Raw genomic sequence first — 18,128 nt, forward strand, 5'->3', positions numbered from 1 at the left:
CACTTTTTGCCAGTCCTGTCTGGTCCAGCGACGGTGGGTTTGTGCCCATAGGCAACGTTGTTGCCGGTGATGTCTGGTGAGGACCTGCCTTACAACAAGCCTACAAGCCCTCAGTCCAGACTCTCTCAGTCTATTGCGGAAAGTCTGAGCACTGGTGGAGGGATTGTGCGTTCCTGGTGTAACTTGGGCAGTTGTTGTTGCCTCCTGTACCTGTCCCGCAGGTGTAATTTTCGGATGTACCGATCCTGTGCAGGTGTTGTTACACGTGATCTGCCACTGCAGGGACGATCAGCTGTCCGTCCTGTCTCCCTGTAGTGCTGTCTTAGGCTGTCTTAGGCTCACAGTACGACATTGCAATTTATTGCCCTGGCCACATCTGCAGTCCTCATGCCTCCTTGCAGCATGCCTAAGGCACGTTCATGCAGATGAGCAAGGCACCCTGGGCATCTTTCTTTTTGGTGTTTTTCAGAGTCAGTAGAAAGGCCTCTTTAGTGTCCTAAGCTTTCATAACTATGACCTTAATTGCCTACCGTCTGTAAGCTGTTAGTGTCTTAACGACTGTTCCACAGGTGCATGTTCATTAATTGTTTATGGTTCATTGAACAAGCATGGGAAACAGTGTTTAAACCCTTTACAATGAAGATCTGTGAAGTTATTTGGATTTTTACGAATTATCTTTGAAAGACAGGGTCTTGAAAAAGGGACGTTTCTTTGTTTCCTGAGTTTAAGTACATTTCATTTCTAAATCCAAATGAGCGGTTGTTGGGGTGCTAAATATACATATTTAAGATGAGCGTATTATTCCACTGTATTTACGATACGTGAATTCCTTTGTCTCTTCTTCTCCCGCTCTTTCTTACGTGCCCCTCCCTTTTCATTGTGTAACAAGCCGTCATATAGGGTTAGTCCACTAGGGAATTTTCATTGCATTATGTAGTAATCAATGTGTAATCTAACCTGTTTGTGTGTTTATGTATTTCTGTTTGATTAGTTAGTAAATAAATAAGCCAATTTGATGACTAGTACATGCAACTGTTGTACAGACCCTCAACTCATCTGCTCCACAATGTCCATTAGACTGATGAAATAAAAAAATAGGATGCAAAATAGACTGAGCTGGCCCAGACTTAACAATGATATTCTGGGGGAATATCCTTCGAACCAAAGATGGACAAAAGCTGCTGAAGGATGATGAATCAATGAAATACCCAATAATGACAAAGCAAAAACAGGTTTTTAGAAAAGAAATAACAAACTGAAATCAAATTTACATAAGTATTCAGATCCTTTAGTCAGTACTTTGTTGAAGAACCTTTGGTAGTGATTACAACCTCTGGTCTTCTTGGGTATGACGCTACAAGCTTGGCACACCTGTATTTGGGGAGTTTCTCCCATTCTTCTTTGCAGATCCTCTCAAGCTCTGTCAGGTTGGATGGTGAGCGTCACTTCAAAGTTATTTTCAGGCCTCTCCAGAGATGTTCATTCGGGTTCAAGTCCGGGCTCTGGCTGGGCCACTCAAGGACATTCAGAGACTTTTCCTGAAGCCACTCCTGCAATATCTTGGCTGTGTGTTTAGGTCAATGTCCTGTTGGAAGGTGAACCTTTGCCCCAGTCTGAGGACCTGAGCACTCTGGAGCAGGTTTTCATCAAGGATCTCTCTGTACTTTTCTCCGTTCATCTTTCCCTCGATCCTGACTAGTCTCCCAGTCCCTGCTGCTAAAAAACATCCCCACAGCATGATGCTGCCACCACCATGCTTCACCGTAGGGATGGTGCCTGGTTTCCTCCAGAGTTGAAACTTGGCATTCAGGCTAAAGAGTTCTATCAGACCAGAGTATCTTGTTTATCATGGTCTGAGAGTCCTTTAGGTGCCTTTTGGCAAACTCCAAGCGGGCTGTCATGTGCCTTTCACTGAGGAGTGGCTTCCGTCTGGCCAATCTACCATAAAGGCTTGATTGGTGGAGTGCTGCAGAGATGGTTGTCCGTCTGGAAGGTTCTCCCATCTCTACAGAGAAACTTTGAAACTCTGCCAGAGCGACCATCGGGTTATTGGTCAACTCCCTGACCAAGGCTCCTCTCCCCCGATTGCTCAGTTTGGCTGGGCTGTCACATTGGTATAAAGGGTCAGGAGACAGTCGCAGGAATGCGTGATATACAAAACACAGGGTTGAAACCCAAACAAAAGAGCGAGGAGTACCTTGAATAAATACACAATCGCACAATGATTATCACACGGCACGAGACCCGTAATCATCTGCTCAATCCACAATGGCACGAAAGCCAAAACACACAGCACAACGGTACGGACATTGGAACAATAATCGACAGGACAATGGTGAATCAAAGGACACACTTATACAATTGCTAATCATTGAGAAGGAGTGCGTAATGACAGTTAGGGAGGGATCCGTCACACGGGCGGCCAACTATAGGACGAGTCTTCCAAACTTCTTCCATTTAAGAATGATGGAGGCCACTGTGCTCTTGGGGACCTTCTGTGCCTCGACACAATCCTGTCTCGGAGCTCTACGGACAATTCCTTAGACCACATGGCTTGATTTTTGCTCTGACATGCACTGTCAACTATGGGACCTTATATAGACAGGTGTGTGCCAATGAATTGAAATTACCACAGGAGTACTTCAATCAAGTTGGAGAACCATCTCAAGGATGATGTGGAAAAAGTCAAGGGGTCTGAATACTTTCTGAATGCACTGTACATTTCACTTTAGCATTAGTTTAACATTTTGCATCATTCCATTACATTGTTAGTTTACCTTTCTTTCCTCTGTCACGTTCATGTGGTAGTTCCTGAGTATTGCGAGCAATAGTGAATCATATTAGGCTAAAGTATTACAAGTTGTGCAATAATTTGGGACATGTAGCCTATTTGAATTATTATGTAACGCAGACCATACATAGCAGTTTAAACCTGGAGCATGCTTCATGACAACTGGATCGTTGTTATCACAGTTCCATAATTAGTGAGGATTATTAGGGTTGATGTATAGGACTACTGTTCAACCCCTGTCACTTTCCAATATTTCATGGATTGAATATGGCAACTTTCAGGATGAATCAAACCACTGTACTTTTGATTCACCAAGATATTTTGAAGTGGTGTAAAGTACTTAAGTAAAAATACTTTAAAGTACTACTTATGTCACGATCGTCGTAAAGATGAGACCAAGGCGCAGCGTGCATAGAGTTCCACATACTTTTAATAAAGAGAAACTCACTTAAACAAAAAACAATAAAGAAGAACGAACGAAACGCTATACGAATAGTGCAGACAGGCAGCTAAACATAGAACAAGATCCCACAAACACAAAAGAGAAATTGCTACCTAAATATGATCCCCAATCAGAGACAACGATAAACAGCTGTCTCTGATTGGGAACCATATCAGGCCAACATAGACATACAATACACCTAGATGACAACACCCCTAGACATACAAAAACCCTAGACATACAAAAACCCTAGACATACAAACTAGCGTACCGACCCTAGTCACACCCTGACCTAACCAAAATATAAGAAAAACAGAGATATCTAAGGTCAGGGCGTGACAACTTAAGTAGTTTTTTTAGGGTATCTGTACTTTACTATTTATATTTTTGGCAACTTTTACTTTTACTTCACTGCATTCCTAAGGAAAATAATGTACTTTTTACTCCATACATTTTCCTGACACCCGAAAGTACTCGTTACATTTTGACAGGAAAATGGTCCAATTCACACACTTATCAAGAGAACATCCCTGGTCACCCCTACTGCCTCTGATCTGGCGGACTCACTAAACACAAATGCTTTGTTTGTAAATTATGTCTGAGTGTTGGAGTGTGCCTCTGGCTCTCCGTCAATTAAAAATGTATATTGTGCCGTCAGGTTTGCTTAATATAAGGAACTTGAAATTATTTTACTTTTATTTTTGATACTTAAGTATATTTAAAATCAAATATGTGTATAAAAGTATTGCTATGGTAAATGCATTACCAGGAGATAATTGTATACATTTGTGTGAGTGCATTTGATGGACCAATGGGAGCAGATGTAGTGTATGATGAAGTAATAAATTAATAAAGGCTTTGATATGTTTGGCGGTATAGTCATCTATGGATGTGGTCTGGGAAAAATCTTAGGTTTCACTTCAAGGGACCTATCTTTGAAAGAATGGTTTTGTTGATCTCAATATTCTTGAGACTTTCTTGAGTGTTACTAGGAAAGTGAACATATCAAGTTGAGTAAAATGGATTTAAGTGAGTTGCATAACTCAATGAAAGCAAATTGTATAACAAAGGTTTGATTATTGTATGATTGTATAGATTTTTTGTATGTTTGTTTTTAAGTAGAGAGGTCATAAAGCTTATTAAGCTAGTGTTGGTTCAGAACATAAAACAGTAAGATGTATGGACTACCTGTAACAGCACACAGATATTTGTCACCACTTTTTATGAACATCCAAATTACAGTACATTTTCCCCCCATTCAAATGGCTGTATACACTAATGTAAAACAAGTCAATGTATCTTACATAAAGACTTCGCTTTGGTATTTGTGCTAAATATTTGTTTCTATTTGTCAGTTTCAGCTGAAGTAGACCTTTGGCATTATAAAGGTTAAATCATCTTACAGTCTGTCGAACTTACTCTGGCAGGTCTTTCCATCCTCCTGGAGTGTGTATCCCTCATTACAGTGGCAGAAATAGCCATTGAGGACACTCACACACTCATGCTGACAGCTGTGATTCCCAAACGAACAGTAGCCAATCACTGAAGGAGAGAAGAATGCAATTAAATGATATGCAAAAGCAGCAAAGCAACTGAAATATGGCATTGAAAAATTATTCATTATGCTTCTAGAAATTCTATAAAGTTATAATGCATAATATGAAATAGTAATTCAATAATGATCTTTAGTATAATGAATAATGTTTCTGAGTGGAAGTATACTTACAGTGGATTTACTGTTTTTAAAACTATTCCCTCACCCAGGTTTTCACCATGGCATAAAAAATAATGTTTCCAGAGTATTTAATAATCCTCTTAGATGTAAAGTCCACTGTTTAAGGGACCTTCATGGTTCTGGTTCTGACCGACAATTTCACTTATAAATTGATCTGTGGACACCTCCGATTGAAATGGCTTGCATTGAGCAATAGCCCTGGTTCCCATGGACACAGTAGAGCCTGTGACCTAGGATGTGAAATCTGAAACCCCTTGAAGCTGTGCTGTCCCTCCTACCATTTAGTTCGCTCTTCCGACTGTCCATCAACTCCTGTCTGAACCCTACACCACTGACAAAGCACATGCTTGCAATCCATATATCGTAGTGCAGCGGGAGAGAGTGGTTCCATTGCTGTAGCACATTCAGACATCAGTTTATAGCAATTGTAAGAATATTTTGAAGATAAATACACAACGAAGAGGACGAGAGGTCAAGAGAACTAAAAGTCAATAGAGTACTAACGATCGATGGAAATAGTGATTTTTTCTGTAGTAGAGGATTAATGATCAATGGGGTCAGAGACATGGGAGAAATTTCAGTCCAGGACTCATAGCTACATGGCAAGTTCTCATTGGTCCAGATTGTTTATACATTGAACCTGAAATAGGAAACTTGTTATTTGGCCATTGGCCCAGTTTTATTGCAAGGAATTCTAATTGGTCAACCACAGGCTAGGGCTGGGTTATAAAGTACACCCTGTCCCTTTGTTCTGTGGAGATAATCACAGGAGAGAATCACTGAAGAGAATCCCTGAGGACAGGGGAGAATGAACATCTAACTCTCAGCATAACACCTCCTCTTTGAATAAACCTATTTTTCTCACCCTGATTTGCTTTGGGGTCTGTGTTATTGAAGAGTAACATCAACGTTAATCTAAAATAATTCATAGATTTTAACCTCTCTAGGGTATGTGGGACGGTAGCGTCTCACCTCGTCAACAGCCAGTGAAACTGCAGGGTGCCAAATTCAAAACAACAGAAATCCCATATTTAAAATTCCACAAACATACATGTATTTCACACCATTTTAAAGATACACTTGTTGTAAATCCAGCCACAGTGTCCAATTTTCGAAAAGGCTTTACGACGAAAGCAAACCAAACGATTATGTTAGGTCAGAGCCAAGTCACAGAAAAACACAGCCATTTTTCAAGCAAAAGAGAGGAGTCACAAAAAGCTGAAATATAGATAAAATTAATCACTAACCTTTGATGATCTTCATCAGATGACACTCATAGGACTTCATGTTACACAATACATGTATGTTTTGTTCGGTAAAGTTCATATTTATATCCAAAAGTTTATATTGGCTTGTTATGTTCAGTAGTTTACACATCAATTTACAGAAATACTCATAATAAACACTGCTAAAAGATACAACTGTTATGCATGGAATTTTAGATCCACTTCTCCTTAATGCAACCGCTGTGTCAGCTTTCAAAAAAAATTACGGAACAATCAAACCATGCAATAATCTGAGTACGGCGCTCAGACGACAAATCAACCCAAAGAGATATCCGCCATGTTGTGCAGTCAACAGAAGTCAGAAATAACATTATAAACATTCACTTACCTTTGATGATCTTCATCAGAATGCACTCCCAGGAATCCCAGCTCCACAATAAATGTTTGTTTTGTTCGATAATGTCCATCATTTATGTCCAAATTCCTCCTTGTTGTTCGCGCGTTCAGGACACAATCTAAACTCACGACGCGCGTGCAAGTACAGCGGAAAGTACGAACGAAAAGTCCAAAAAGTTCCGTTACAGTCCGTAGAAACATGTCAAACGATGTATAGAATCAATCTTTAGGATATTTTTTACATAAATCTTCAATAATGTTCCAACCGGAGAATTCCTTTGTCTTCAGAAATGCAATGGAATGCAGCTAACTCTCACATGAACGCGCATGGTCAGTGCATGGTCAGCTCGTGGCACTCTGGAAGAGACCTTACTCAATCTCCTCTCATTCGCCCCACTTCACAGTAGAAGCATCAAACAAGGTTCAAAGACTGTTGACATCTAGTGGGAGCCTTAGGAAGTGCAACATGACCCCATTTCCACTGTATCTTGGATAAGAAAAGAGTTGAAAACCTACAAACCTCAGATTTCCCACTTCCTGGTTGGAATTTTTCTCAGGTTTTTGCCTGCCATATGAGTTCTGTTATACTCACAGACATCATTCAAACAGTTTTAGAAACTTCATAGTGTTTTCTATCCAAATCTACTAATAATATGCATATCCTAGGATCTGGGCCTGAGTAGCAGGCAGTTTACTCTGGGCACGCTTTTCATCCGGACGTGAAAATACTGCCCCCTACCCCAAAGAAGTTTTAGACAAAAACACTTTCTGTTTTTCACAGAGATGAAAGGCACGTTCCCAACGAGTTCACGAAGCCAAGCTAAAATATTAACAATTTCTCTAACACTAAACACACATATATATTTTAAAGTGATAAGGAAGGTGAAATCTTATAGTTAGTAATTTTATAATTTGATTGTACTACAGTTGAAGTCGGAAGTTTACATACAGCTTAGCCAAATACATTTAAACTCAGTTTTTCACAATTCCTCACATTTAATCCTAGTAAAAATTCCCTGTCAGTTAGGATCACCACTTTATTTTAAGAATGTGAAATGTCAGAATAATAGTAGAGAGAATGATTTATTTCAGCTTTTATTTATTTCATCACATTACCAGTGGGTCAGAAGTTTACATACACTCAATTAGTACTTGGTAGCATTGCCTTTAAATTGTTTAATTTTAGTCAAACGTTTCAGGTAGCCTTCCACAAGCTTCCTACAATAAGTTGGGTGAATTTTGGCCCATTCCTCCTGACAGAGCTGGTGTAACTGAGTCAGGTTTGTAGGCCTCATTGCTCGCACATGCTTTTTCAGTTCTGCCAATACATTTTCTATAGGATTGAGGTTAGGGCTTTGTGATGGCCACTCCAATACCTTGACTTTGTTGTCTTTAAGCCATTTTGCCACAACTTTGGAAGTATGCTTGGGGTCATTGTCCATTTGGAAGAACCATTTGCGACCAAGCCTTAACTTCCTGACTGATGTCTTGAGATGTTGCTTCAATATATCCACATAATTTTCCTTCTCATGATGCCATCTATTTTGTGAAGTGCACCCTCCTGCAGCAAAGCACCCCCACATGATGCTGCCACCCCCGTGCTTCACGGTTGGGATAGTGTTCTTCGGCTGGCAAGCATCCCCCTTTTTCCTCCAAACATAACGATGGTCATTATGGCCAAACAGTTCTATTTTTGTTTCATCAGACCAGAGGACATTTCTCCAAAAAGTACAATCTTTGTCCCCATGTGCAGTTGCAAACAGTAGTCTGTCTTTTTATGGCGGTTTTGGAGCAGTGGCTTCTTCCTTGCTGAGCGGCCTTTCAGGTTATGTCGGTATAGGACTCGTTTTACTGTGGCTATAGATACTTTTGTACCTGTTCCCTCCAGCATCATTACAAGGTCCTTTGCGGTTGTTCTGGGATTGATTTGCACTTTTCTCACCAAAGTACGCTCATCTCTAGGAGACAGAAGCTGTCTACGTCCTGAGCGCTATGACGGCTGCGTGGTCCCATGGTGTTTATACTTGCGTACTATTGTTTGTACAGATGAACGTGGTATCTTCAGGCGTTTGGAAATTGCTCCCAAGGATGAACCAGACTTGTGGAGGTCTACCATTTTTTAGGGCTGATTTCTTTTGATTTTCCCATGATGTCAAGCAAAGAGGCACTGAGTTTGAAGGTAGGCATTGAAATACATCCACAGTTACACTTCCAATTGACACAAATGATGTCAATTAACCTATCAGAAGCTTCTAAAGCCATGACATAATTTTCTGGAATTTTCCAATCTGTTTAAAGGCACAGTCAACTTAGTGTATGTAAACTTCTGACCCACTGGAATTGTGATATAGTGAATTATATGTAAAATAATCTGTCTGTAAACAATTGCTGGAAAAATTACTTGTGTCATAAACAAAGTAGATGTCCTAATTGACTTGCCAAAATGACTCCAACCTAAGTGTATGTAATCTTCAACTTCAACTATATATTTAGAAAGCATATAAGCCATTACAAGCCTTATTCATACTGTTTTGTTGAATAGGAAATACATCATAAAATATTTCATATTTTCATAAAAATAAAAAAACATATTTGTACTCTGTACTTGAGCTCGTGTCCTCAAACGTGACTACACCTCAGTAATTATTTAAAAAAATTACCAGAAAGGTGAGATTTTAACCTTTCTTGTAGTATGCAGCATTACTAGTTATCAGTGGTCGAAAAAGTACTAAATTGTCATACTTGAGTGAAAGTAAAGATACCTTAGAAGAAAATTACTCAGGTGAAAGTCACCCAGTAAAATACTACTTGAGTTAATGTCTAAAAGTATTTGGTTTTAAGTATGAAATGTAAAAGTACAAGTATAAATAATTTCAAATTCCCTATATTAAGCAAACCTGACGGCACCGTTTTCTTGTTTTTTTTATTTACGGATAGCCAGGGGCACACTCCATAACTCAGACACCATTTACAAACGAAGCATTTGTGTTTAGTGAGTCCGCCACATCAGAGGCAGTAGGGATGACCAGTGTATGAATTGGACCATTTTCCTGTCAAAATATAATGAGTACTTTTGGGTGTCAGGGAAAATGTATGGAGTAAAAGTACATTATTTTCTTTAGGAATGTAGTGATTTAACGGTTTAACGGTTTAAAACAGTTATTCATAGATTTACTGATCCAGATTTAAAATTAAGTGGTGCAACACAGCTCTGATTAATTATAAACCTAGATTTACAAAACCTAGATTAGCTCTAATCCATGTTGGTGCAACCCATCCTTACTTACATTTAACTGGTTTAAGGTACTTGCTGAGACCTGCAGATAGACAACATCACCATAATCCACCACTGATTTAAATGTGCTTTGAACAAGATCCTTTCTGACTGACATTGAAAAACAAGATTTGTTCCTAAAATAAAAAACACATTTCAACTTCAGTTTCTTCAGCATATCAATGTGTTGTTTAAAATTCAGCTTTCATTTAACCAAATCCCAAGAAATGTATAGGAGGTGACCTTATTAATTTGCTGGCCTTTTAGAGTTAAACTCTGCAAGCGACTCCTATCTACTTTCAGAGAAGAGAAAATCATATATTTAGTTTGCCTTGCATTAAGCACCAGTTTCAATTCGGAAAGTTGCTTTTGAACAGCATCAAAAGCCAACTATCCTGAAAAGCCTTCTCAATATTACATGTGCTAGAATAAATAGTGTCATCAGCATACAGATGGAGATTTGCAAAGTCAACAGTCATCCATATATAAGTTACATACAGTGTAAAAAGGATCACACCTAAAATTGAGCCCTGGGGAACTCCTTTCGTAAGCCTTCAGAACTCCGATTTCATTCCCTGCTGTGCACTGTTCTGCCACAAAAGTAGTGTTAGTGTCACGCCCTGACCGTAGAGAGATTTTTATGTCTCTATTTTGGTTTGGTCAGGGTGTGATTTGGGTGGGCATTCTATGTTCATTTTCTATGTTTTGTATTTCTTTGTGTTTGGCTGGGTGTGGTTCTCAATCAGAGGCAGCTGTCTATCTTTGTCTCTGATTGAGAATCATACTTAGGTAGCTTTTCCCCACCGATGCTTTGTGGGTAGTTATTTTCTGTTTTGTGTTTCTGCACCTGACAGGACTGTTTCGGTTTTCGTTCATTCTCTGTGTTATTAGTGTTCAGTTGTAATAAAAAGCATGAACACTTACGACGCTGCGCTTTGGTCCGATCCTTCTTCAACAGATGACCGTTACAGTTAGAACCAATCCAATTCTTCAACACTTAAACCAACATTTTTTTGGTCTATAGGGCAAGGTCAACAGTGTCGAAAGCCTTTGATAATTCAATAAAAAGTGAAACGGTGATGTTTCTTGTCCTGAGCATCTAGAATATCACCTATAACTTTAGTTACCGCAGTAATGGTACTATGCTTGGCTCTAAAACTGACTGGAATTGAGAACTTATAAAGAAAGTATTTCAACTGTCAGTTCACCAGGTTGTCCAAAACCTTTTCCAGTGCAGACAGTTTGATATGGGACGATAGTTATCCAACTGGGAGGTATCTCCACCCTTATGTAAAAGTGCGTTCCAGACCTTTGGAATCGTATTTATCAACAATGAAAGATGTTAATATATGAGTGAGAGGGGCAGCAATTTTTGAAAATAAGGGTTAAATTCCAGCTACATAATATCAATAGATTTGAGTGCCTTTACAACTTCTGAAAACTCAATCTCGGTATAATGAAATGGATGAACCACAGGCGGCAGTTTCATTCACAGCCTCATTCGAGATGTTAGGATGGAGTTCATTATCAAATAAATGCCCAGCCTTAGCAAAATGCTCATAAAAAATGTCAAGCAGTTGATTCTTGTCTATCACTTAATGGTTTTCCATAATTTTGTCGGGTTATTGAAGTTTACCTTGGTAGATTCGTAATAGAAGTTAGATTAGCATTTCCGTATTAACAAGGTGCACTTGTTTCTCAGTGCCCTGAATAACTGCCATTCAGCCTGGGAGTTACCCCTTTTGGCTTTAGCCCATTTGTGTATTTTGTTTTTGGATCAAATCAGATAATTCCTCTGTAAACCAGGGATTGTCTCTACCTCTTACCCAGTACTTTTTGAGAGGGGTATGTTTATCACAGATACTAGAAAACATGGAATGAAAATAGGAGAATGCCTCCTCTGTCTGGCAAAAACAGCAATCCTATCCCAGTTGCATGTGTAAAGTTCATGCAGGAATGCCTGCTTACAGAACTGCTTAAAATGTTGTTTGACTATGTACCGAGGGGGCACTTTAGGGATTTTAGTGTCTCTAATGCAAGCAACTGCACAATAATCGCTTAAATCATTAGGGAAAATACCAACAGCCAAGTACTTATGTGGATTGTTATTTAGAATAACATCAATAAGTGTTACATTTACATTTAAGTCATTTAGCAGACGCTCTTATCCAGAGCGACTTACAAATTGGTGCATTCACCTTATGATATCCAGTGGAACAACCACTTTTACAATAGTGCATCTAACTCTTTTAAGGGGGGGGGGGGGGTTAGAAGGATTACTTTATCCTATCCTAGGTATTCTTAAAGAGGTGGCTTTCAGGTGTCTCGGAAGGTGGTGATTGACTCCGCTGACCTGGCGTCGTGAGGGAGTTTGTTCCACCATTGGGGTGCCGAGCAGCGAACAGTTTTGACTGGGCTGAGCGGAACTGTACTTCCTCAGAGGTAGGGAGGCGAGCAGGCCAGAGGTGGATGACGCAGTGCCCTTGTTTGGGTGTAGGCTGATCAGAGCCTGAAGGTACGGAGTGGCGTTCCCCTCACAGCTCCGTAGGCAAGCACCATGGTCTTGTAGCGGATGCGAGCTTCAACTGGAAGCCAGTGGAGAGAGCGGAGGAGCGGGGTGACGTGAGAGAACTTGGGAAGTTGAACACCAGACGGGCTGCGGCGTTCTGGATGAGTTGTAGGGGTTTATGCACAGGCAGGGAGCCCAGCCAACAGCGAGTTGCAGTAATCCAGACGGGAGATGACAAGTGCCTGGATTAGGACCTGCGCCGCTTCCTGCGTGAGGCAGGGTCGTACTCTGCGAATGTTGTAGAGCATGAACCTACAGGAACGGGTCACCGCCTTGATGTTAGTTGAGAACGACAGGTTTGTGTCCAGGATCACGCCAAGGTTCTTAGCACTCTGGGAGGAGGACACAATGGAGTTGTCAACCGGATGGCGAGATCATGGAACGGGCAGTCCTTCCCCGGGAGGAAGAGCAGCTCCGTCTTGCTGGGTTCAGCTTGAGGTGGTGATCCGTCATCCACACTGATATGTCTGCCAGACATGCAGAGATGCGATTCACCACCTGGTTATCAGAGGGGGGAAAGGAGAAGATTAATTGTGTGTCGTCTGCATAGCAATGATAGGAGAGACCATGTGAGGATATGACAGAGCCAAGTGACTTGGTGTATAGCGGAGAATGGAGAGGGCTAGAACAGAGCCTGGGGACACCAGTGGTGAGAGCACGTGGTGCGGAGACAGATTCTCGCCACGCCACCTGGTAGGAGCGACCTGTCAGGTAGGACGCAATCCAAGCGTGGGCCGCGCCGCGAGATGCCCAGCTCGGAGAGGGTGGAGAGGAGGATCTGATGGTTCACAGTATCAAAGGCAGCCGATAGGTCTAGAAGGATGAGAGCAGAGGAGAAGAGAGTTAGCTTTAGCAGTGCGGAGCGCTCCGTGACACAGAGAAGAGCAGTCTCAGTTGAATGACTAGTCTTGAAACCTGACTGATTTGGATCAAGAAGGTCATTCTGAGAGAGATAGCAGGAGAGCTGGCCAAGGACGGAACGTTCAAGAGTTTTGGAGAGAAAAAGAAAGAAGGGATACTGGTCTGTAGTTGTTGACATCGGAGGGATCGAGTGTAGGTTTTTCAGAAGGGGTGCAACTCTCGCTCTCTTGAGACGGAAGGGACGTAGCAGCGGTCAAGGATGAGTTGATGAGCGAGGTGAGGTAAGGGAGAAGGTTCCGGAAATGGTCTGGAGAAGAGAGGAGGGGATAGGGTCAACGGGCAGGTTGTTGGGCGGCCGGCCGTCACAAGACGCGAGATTTCATCTGGAGAGAGAGGGGAGAAAGAGGTCAAAGCACAGGGTAGGGCAGTGTGAGCAGAACAGCGGTGTCGTTTGACTTAGCAAACGAGGATCGGATGTCGTCGACCTTCTTTTCAAAATGGTTGACGAAGTCATCAGCAGAGAGGGAGGAGGGGGAGGAGGGGGAGGAGGATTCAGGAGGGAGGAGAGGTGGCAAAGAGCTTCCTAGGGTTAGAGGCAGATGCTTGGAATTTAGAGTGGTAGAAATTGGCTTTAGCAGCAGAGACAGAAGAGGAGAATGTAGAGAGGAGGGAGTGAAAGGATGCCAGGTCCGCAGGGAGGCGAGTTTTCCTCCATTTCCGCTCGGCTGCCCGGAGCCTGTTCTGTGAGCTCGCAATGAGTCGTCGAGCCACGGAGCAGGAGGGGAGGACCGAGCCGGCCTGGAGGATAGGGGACATAGAGAGTCAAGGATGCAGAAAGGGAGGAGAGGAGGGTTGAGGAGGCAGAATCAGGAGATAGGTTGGAGAAGGTTTGAGCAGAGGGAAGAGATGATAGGTGGAAGAGGAGAGAGTCGGGGGAGGAGAGCGAAGGTTGGGACGCGCGATACCATCCGAGTAGGGGCAGTGTGGGAAGTGTTGGATGAGAGCGAGGGGAAAAGGATACAAGGTAGTGGTCGGAGACTTGGAGGGGAGTTGCAATGAGATTAGTGGAAGACAGCATCAGTAAAGATGGGTCAAGCGTATTGCCTGCCTTGTGAGTAGGGGGGGAAGGTGAGAGGGTGAGGTCAAAAGAGGAGAGGAGTGGAAGAAGGAGGCAGAGAGGAATGAGTCAAAGGTAGAGTGGGGAGGTTAAAGTCACCCAGAACTGTGGAGGTGAGCCATCCTCGAGAAAGGAACTTATCAGGGCGTCAAGCTCATTGATGAACTCTCCAAGGGAACCTGGAGGGCGATAAATGATAAGGATGTTAAGCTTGAAAGGGCTGGTAACTGTGACAGCATGGAATTTCAAAGGAGGCGATAGACAGATGGGTCAGGGAGAAAGAGAGAATGTCCACTTGGGAGAGATGAGGATCCAGTGCCACCACCCGCTGACCAGAAGCTCTCGGGGTGTGCGAGAACACGTGGGCAGACGAGGAGAGAGCAGTAGGAGTAGCAGTGTTATCAAGTGTAATCCATGTTTCCGTCAGTGCCAAGAAGTCGAGGGACTGGAGGGAAGCATAGGCTGAGATGAACTCTGCCTTGTTGCCGCAGATCGGCAGTTCCAGAGGCTGCCTGAGACCTGGAACTCCACGTGGGTCGTGCGCGCTGGACCACCAGGTTAGAGTAGCAGCGGCCACGCGGTGTGAAGCGTTTGTATGGTCTGTGCAGAGAGGAGAGAACAGGTAGACAGACACATAGTTGACAGGCTACAGAAGAGGCTACGCTAATGCAAAGGAGATTGGAATGAAAGTGGACTACACGTCTCGAATGTTCAGAAAGTTAAGCTTACGTTGCAAAAAATTCTTATTGACTAAAATGATATAGTACTGCTGGCTGGTGAAATAGGCTAGCTAGCAGTGGCTGCGTTGTTGACTTTGTTGAAAGTGTAGCTGGCTAGGTAACCTCTAACTGGCTAGTAACCTCGACAATTACTCTAGAGCCTACACAATTATCTTGGATACAAAGACGGCTATGTAGCCAGCTAAGATCAACAAATCAAACTGTTGTACTGTAATGAAATGAAATGTATATACTACTGTAATACTACCTGTGGAGCAAAGCGGAATGCAAACTCGCTCCAACCAAACCGGAAGTGCGTATCGTAAAGGGAGAGGCTAGAAGTGTTGTTTCTTGTATTATTGTCTTTTGTGTCTTTAGAGGACTGCTTCACCTTAATGTCCCCTTTCCCTTTTTTCTGTCATTATTTTGTCCCACTTTGTCCCTTCTTTGTCCCTTCTTCTCTTCTGCCAACTAGACACTCCTTGTTAGCTAGCTAGCTTCTTTCAGGAATGTCCCTAGCAACTGCCTAGCAACAGGTAAACAACTTAGCTAGCTAAGAAAACGGTATAATTTTATGAAAAATTGTTACTTTTTCAAAAGCCTTTCTTCTTTGTTTGCTGCTTGTTTGGTCTCCTATTCAGTTTGCAGTTTTCTTTTGATTTTTTCGATGTACTTTACTCTAAAAAAACATTTAAATTTCAATATTTGTAGGAGCTCATCTTTTCAGCTGCTGCTGCTTAATTTGGAACTCTAACTCACAACAAGTGTTGACTTGGAGATGTATTTTGGATTGGGTCTTGTGACTGCATTTATCAATTGAGTAAAATTCAATGTTTTGCACAGTCCTCTTGTGGTCTTGGAGTTTGGAGATAACCAGTCCCAGTTTAAATCGCCCATGAGAACCATTTCATTTCCCCCCAACCACGCTGTAGTTTAGCCAGAGAATCCAGGGATTCTTCTTTTGCAGATGGAGGTCTATAACATCCTATTAACCTGTCTGGGAACGGGACCCCGTTCCGCTAGCGGAACCCCTCGCCAACAGTCAATGAAATTGCAGGGCGCCAAATTCAAACAACAGAAATCTCATAATTCAAATTTCTCAAACATTTACATTTTAGTCATTTAGCAGACGCTCTTATCCAGAGCGACTTACAGTAGACTGCATACATTTTATTACATTTTTACATACTGAGACAAGGATATCCCTACCGGCCAAGAGCAGACGCTCTTATCCAGAGCGACTTACAGTAGAGTGCATACATTTTATTACATTTTTATTTATTTTTTTACATACTGAGACAAGGATATCCCTACCGGCCAAACCCTCCCTAACCCGGACGACGCTATGCCAATTGTGCGTCGCCCCACGGATCTCCCGGTTGCGGCCGGCTGCGACAGAGCCTGGGCGCGAACCCAGCCCAGCCTGGGCGCGAACCCAGAGACTCTGGTGGCGCAGCTAGCACTGCGATGCAGTGCCCTAGACCACTGGTGGCGCATTTTATTAGACACCATTTTAAAGAGAAACTTCTCGTTAACCTGTTTGGGATAGGTGGCAGCATTTTCACGTTCGGATGAAAAGCGTGCCCAGAGTCCTGCTACTCTGGCCCAGAATATAATATATGCATAGTATTAGTATATTTGGATAGAAAACACTCTGAAGTTGCTAAAACTGTTTGAATGATGTCTGTGAGTATAACAGAACTCATATGGCAGGCGAAAACCTGAGAAAAATCCAACCCAGAAGTGGGAAATCTGAGGTTTGTAGGTTTTCAACTCTTTGCCTATCGAATATACAGTGTCTATGGGGTCATATTGCACTTCCTAAGGCTTCCACTAGATGTCAACAGTCTTTAGAACCTTGTTTGATGCTTCTACTGTGAAGAGGGGGGAATGGGAGCTGAATGAGTCAGGGGTCTGGCAGAATGGCATGAGTTGGTCACGCGCGCTCACGTGAGAGCGACCTGCGTTCCATTGCAATTCTAAAGACAAAGGAATTCTCCGGTTGGAACATTACTGAAGATTTATGTTAAAAACATCCTAAAGATTGATTCTATACATCGTTTGACATGTTTCTACAGACTGTAACGGAACTTTTTGACTTTTCGTCTGGACCTAGTGATCGCGCGTCATGAATTTGGATTTGTGAACTCAAGGCGCGAACAACAAGGAGGTATTTGGACATAAATGATGGACTTTATCAAACTAAACAAACATTTATTGTCGAACTGGGATTCCTGGGAGTGCATTCTGATGAAGATCATCAAAGGTAAGTGAATATTTATAATGCTATTTCTGACTTCTGTTGACTCCGCAACATGGCGGGTATATGTTTGGCTTGTTTTGGTCTCTGAGTGCCGTACTCAGATTATTGCATCGTTTGCTTTTTCCGTAAAGCTTTTTTGAAATCTGACAAAGCGGTTGCATTAAGGAGAAGTATATCTATAATTCTGTGCATAATACTTATATCTTTTATCAAAGTTTATTATGAGTATTTCTGTAAATTGATGTGGCTCTCTGCAAATTCATGGGATGTTTTGGAGGCAAAGCCAAATGTAAACTGAGGTTTTTGGATATAAATATGAACTTGATCGGACAAAACATACATGTATTGTGTAACATGTTGTCCCGGGAGTGTCATCTGATGAAGGTTAGTGATTCATTTTTATATCTATTTCTGCTTTTTGTGACTCCTCTCTTTGGTTGGAAAATGGATGTATGTTTTCTGTGACTAGGTGCTGACCTAACATAATGATATGTTGTGCTTTCGCCGAAAAGCCTTTTTGAAATCGGACACTGTGGTTGGATTAAATCTAAGTTCACAGCTTTTTTTCTCAGCAAGGTGCATTTTTGAATTGCAACACAGAAAAGCTGTAGCCAGGAACATTGACTTATAGTTCTCTAGAGCCTGAGCTGAATCAAGACATCTAACTTTCAGTCCTCACTAGGTTGTAAACACATAAATTGCATCCTACAGTACCCAGTGAAAGCTGATGAAATG

General features: G+C 42.0%; 1 protein-coding gene across 1 annotated transcript in view; it reads right to left on the minus strand.

Annotated features, from left to right (window-relative positions):
- LOC111961381 (matrilin-4) overlaps positions 1-18,128 on the minus strand; it is a 52,838-nt gene that overhangs the window by 23,234 nt on the left and 11,476 nt on the right. The window contains exon 7 of the mRNA XM_070444566.1: positions 4,653-4,775. Coding sequence (XP_070300667.1) covers positions 4,653-4,775 — 123 coding nt within the window. The remainder of the gene's footprint in view (positions 1-4,652; positions 4,776-18,128) is intronic.

Source organism: Salvelinus sp. IW2-2015, linkage group LG1, assembly GCF_002910315.2.
Source record: "Salvelinus sp. IW2-2015 linkage group LG1, ASM291031v2, whole genome shotgun sequence".
In the NCBI taxonomy this organism is placed as follows: domain Eukaryota; kingdom Metazoa; phylum Chordata; class Actinopteri; order Salmoniformes; family Salmonidae; genus Salvelinus; species Salvelinus sp. IW2-2015.